General features: G+C 45.6%; 1 protein-coding gene across 1 annotated transcript in view; it reads left to right on the forward strand.

Annotated features, from left to right (window-relative positions):
* Positions 1 to 575: 575 nt before the first annotated feature.
* The window catches only part of LOC121842307 (voltage-dependent T-type calcium channel subunit alpha-1I-like), a gene marked incomplete at both ends in the record, with an annotated part of 4,004 nt that continues 3,306 nt past the window's right edge, over positions 576 to 1,273 (forward strand). The window contains one exon of the mRNA XM_042312329.1: positions 576 to 646. Coding sequence (XP_042168263.1) covers positions 576 to 646 — 71 coding nt within the window. The remainder of the gene's footprint in view (positions 647 to 1,273) is intronic.

Consider the following 1,273-nt stretch of genomic DNA (forward strand, 5'->3'; position numbering starts at 1 on the left):
TCAGGGTAAGAGGCCAACGGGGATCTCCAGGACTCCATATCCCACAAGACAAATGGTGCTTCTTTTCCCGGGACTTGTCTTGTTCTCTCAGTCGTTACTGTTAAAATGGTAGAATGTTTCCCGGTTCTTTGTTTGTGACATGGGCGTTGTGTAGATTCTCTAACCTCAGAATACCTGTCCTCCTATTCCCCCTTTCTCTCTCTCTCTCTCTCTCTCTGTCTCTCTCTTTTCTCTCTACTGTGTCTGTTCCTCTTTCTCTCTCTCTCTCTCCTCTCTCTCTGTCTCTGTCTCCTCTCCCTCTCTCTCTCCCTCTCTCTCTCTCTCTCTCTCTCTCTCTCTGTCTCTTTCTCTCTCTCTCTCCCTCTCTCTCTGTCTCTCGCTCTCTCTCTCTCCCTCTCTCTCTGTCTCTCTCTCTCTCTCTCTCCCTCTCTGTCTGTCTCCCTGTCTCTCTCTCTGTCTCTCGCTGTCTCACTGTCTCTCTCTCTCTCTCTCTCTCTCGCTGTTTCACTGTCTCCTCCTCTCTCTCTCTCTCTCGCTCTCTCTCTCTCTCTCTGTCTGTCTGTCTCTCTCTCCAGTTCTCAAGCTATTGAAGATGGCTACAGGAATGAGAGCTCTTCTAGATACAGTGGTTCAGGCTCTACCTCAGGTGTGTATCCACTCAATTACACACACACACACACACACACACACACACACACACACACACACACACACACACACACACACACACACACACACACACACACACACACACACACACACACACACACACACACACACACACACACACACACACACACACACATAGTGTACTACATAGGAATAGGGTGCAATTTTGGACAAAGTCAAGGTGGAAGTGGGGCTGTGACACATGTTGCCCTCCTCTCCTATTTTGATGACTTTTACGACACTTTCCGCCCATTTTTATGAGAATAAGACGTCTTGTCGCGAGGATTAACTTTTCACTTTTTATTCCCCATTGACTTTGAGCCAAAAGCAGTTGGATTGTTACATTTGGATCTGGTTTCAGAGGAGGATGTCTTTTCTTCTTACACTCATTTGAGAGTATCGATCTCCCACTAGTTAGTATATACTGTTAATGTACACAGGCTTAGAAACTACTCTCATTTGAGAGTATCGATCTCCCACTAGTTAGTATATACTGTTAATGTACACAGGCTTAGAAACTACTCTCATTTGAGAGAATCGATCTCCCACTAGTTAGTATATACTGTTAATGTACACAGGCTTAGAAACTGAGAGCTCTCATTTG

The sequence above is a fragment of the Oncorhynchus tshawytscha genome, unplaced genomic scaffold (genome assembly GCF_018296145.1).
Source record: "Oncorhynchus tshawytscha isolate Ot180627B unplaced genomic scaffold, Otsh_v2.0 Un_contig_9868_pilon_pilon, whole genome shotgun sequence".
NCBI lineage: Eukaryota > Metazoa > Chordata > Actinopteri > Salmoniformes > Salmonidae > Oncorhynchus > Oncorhynchus tshawytscha.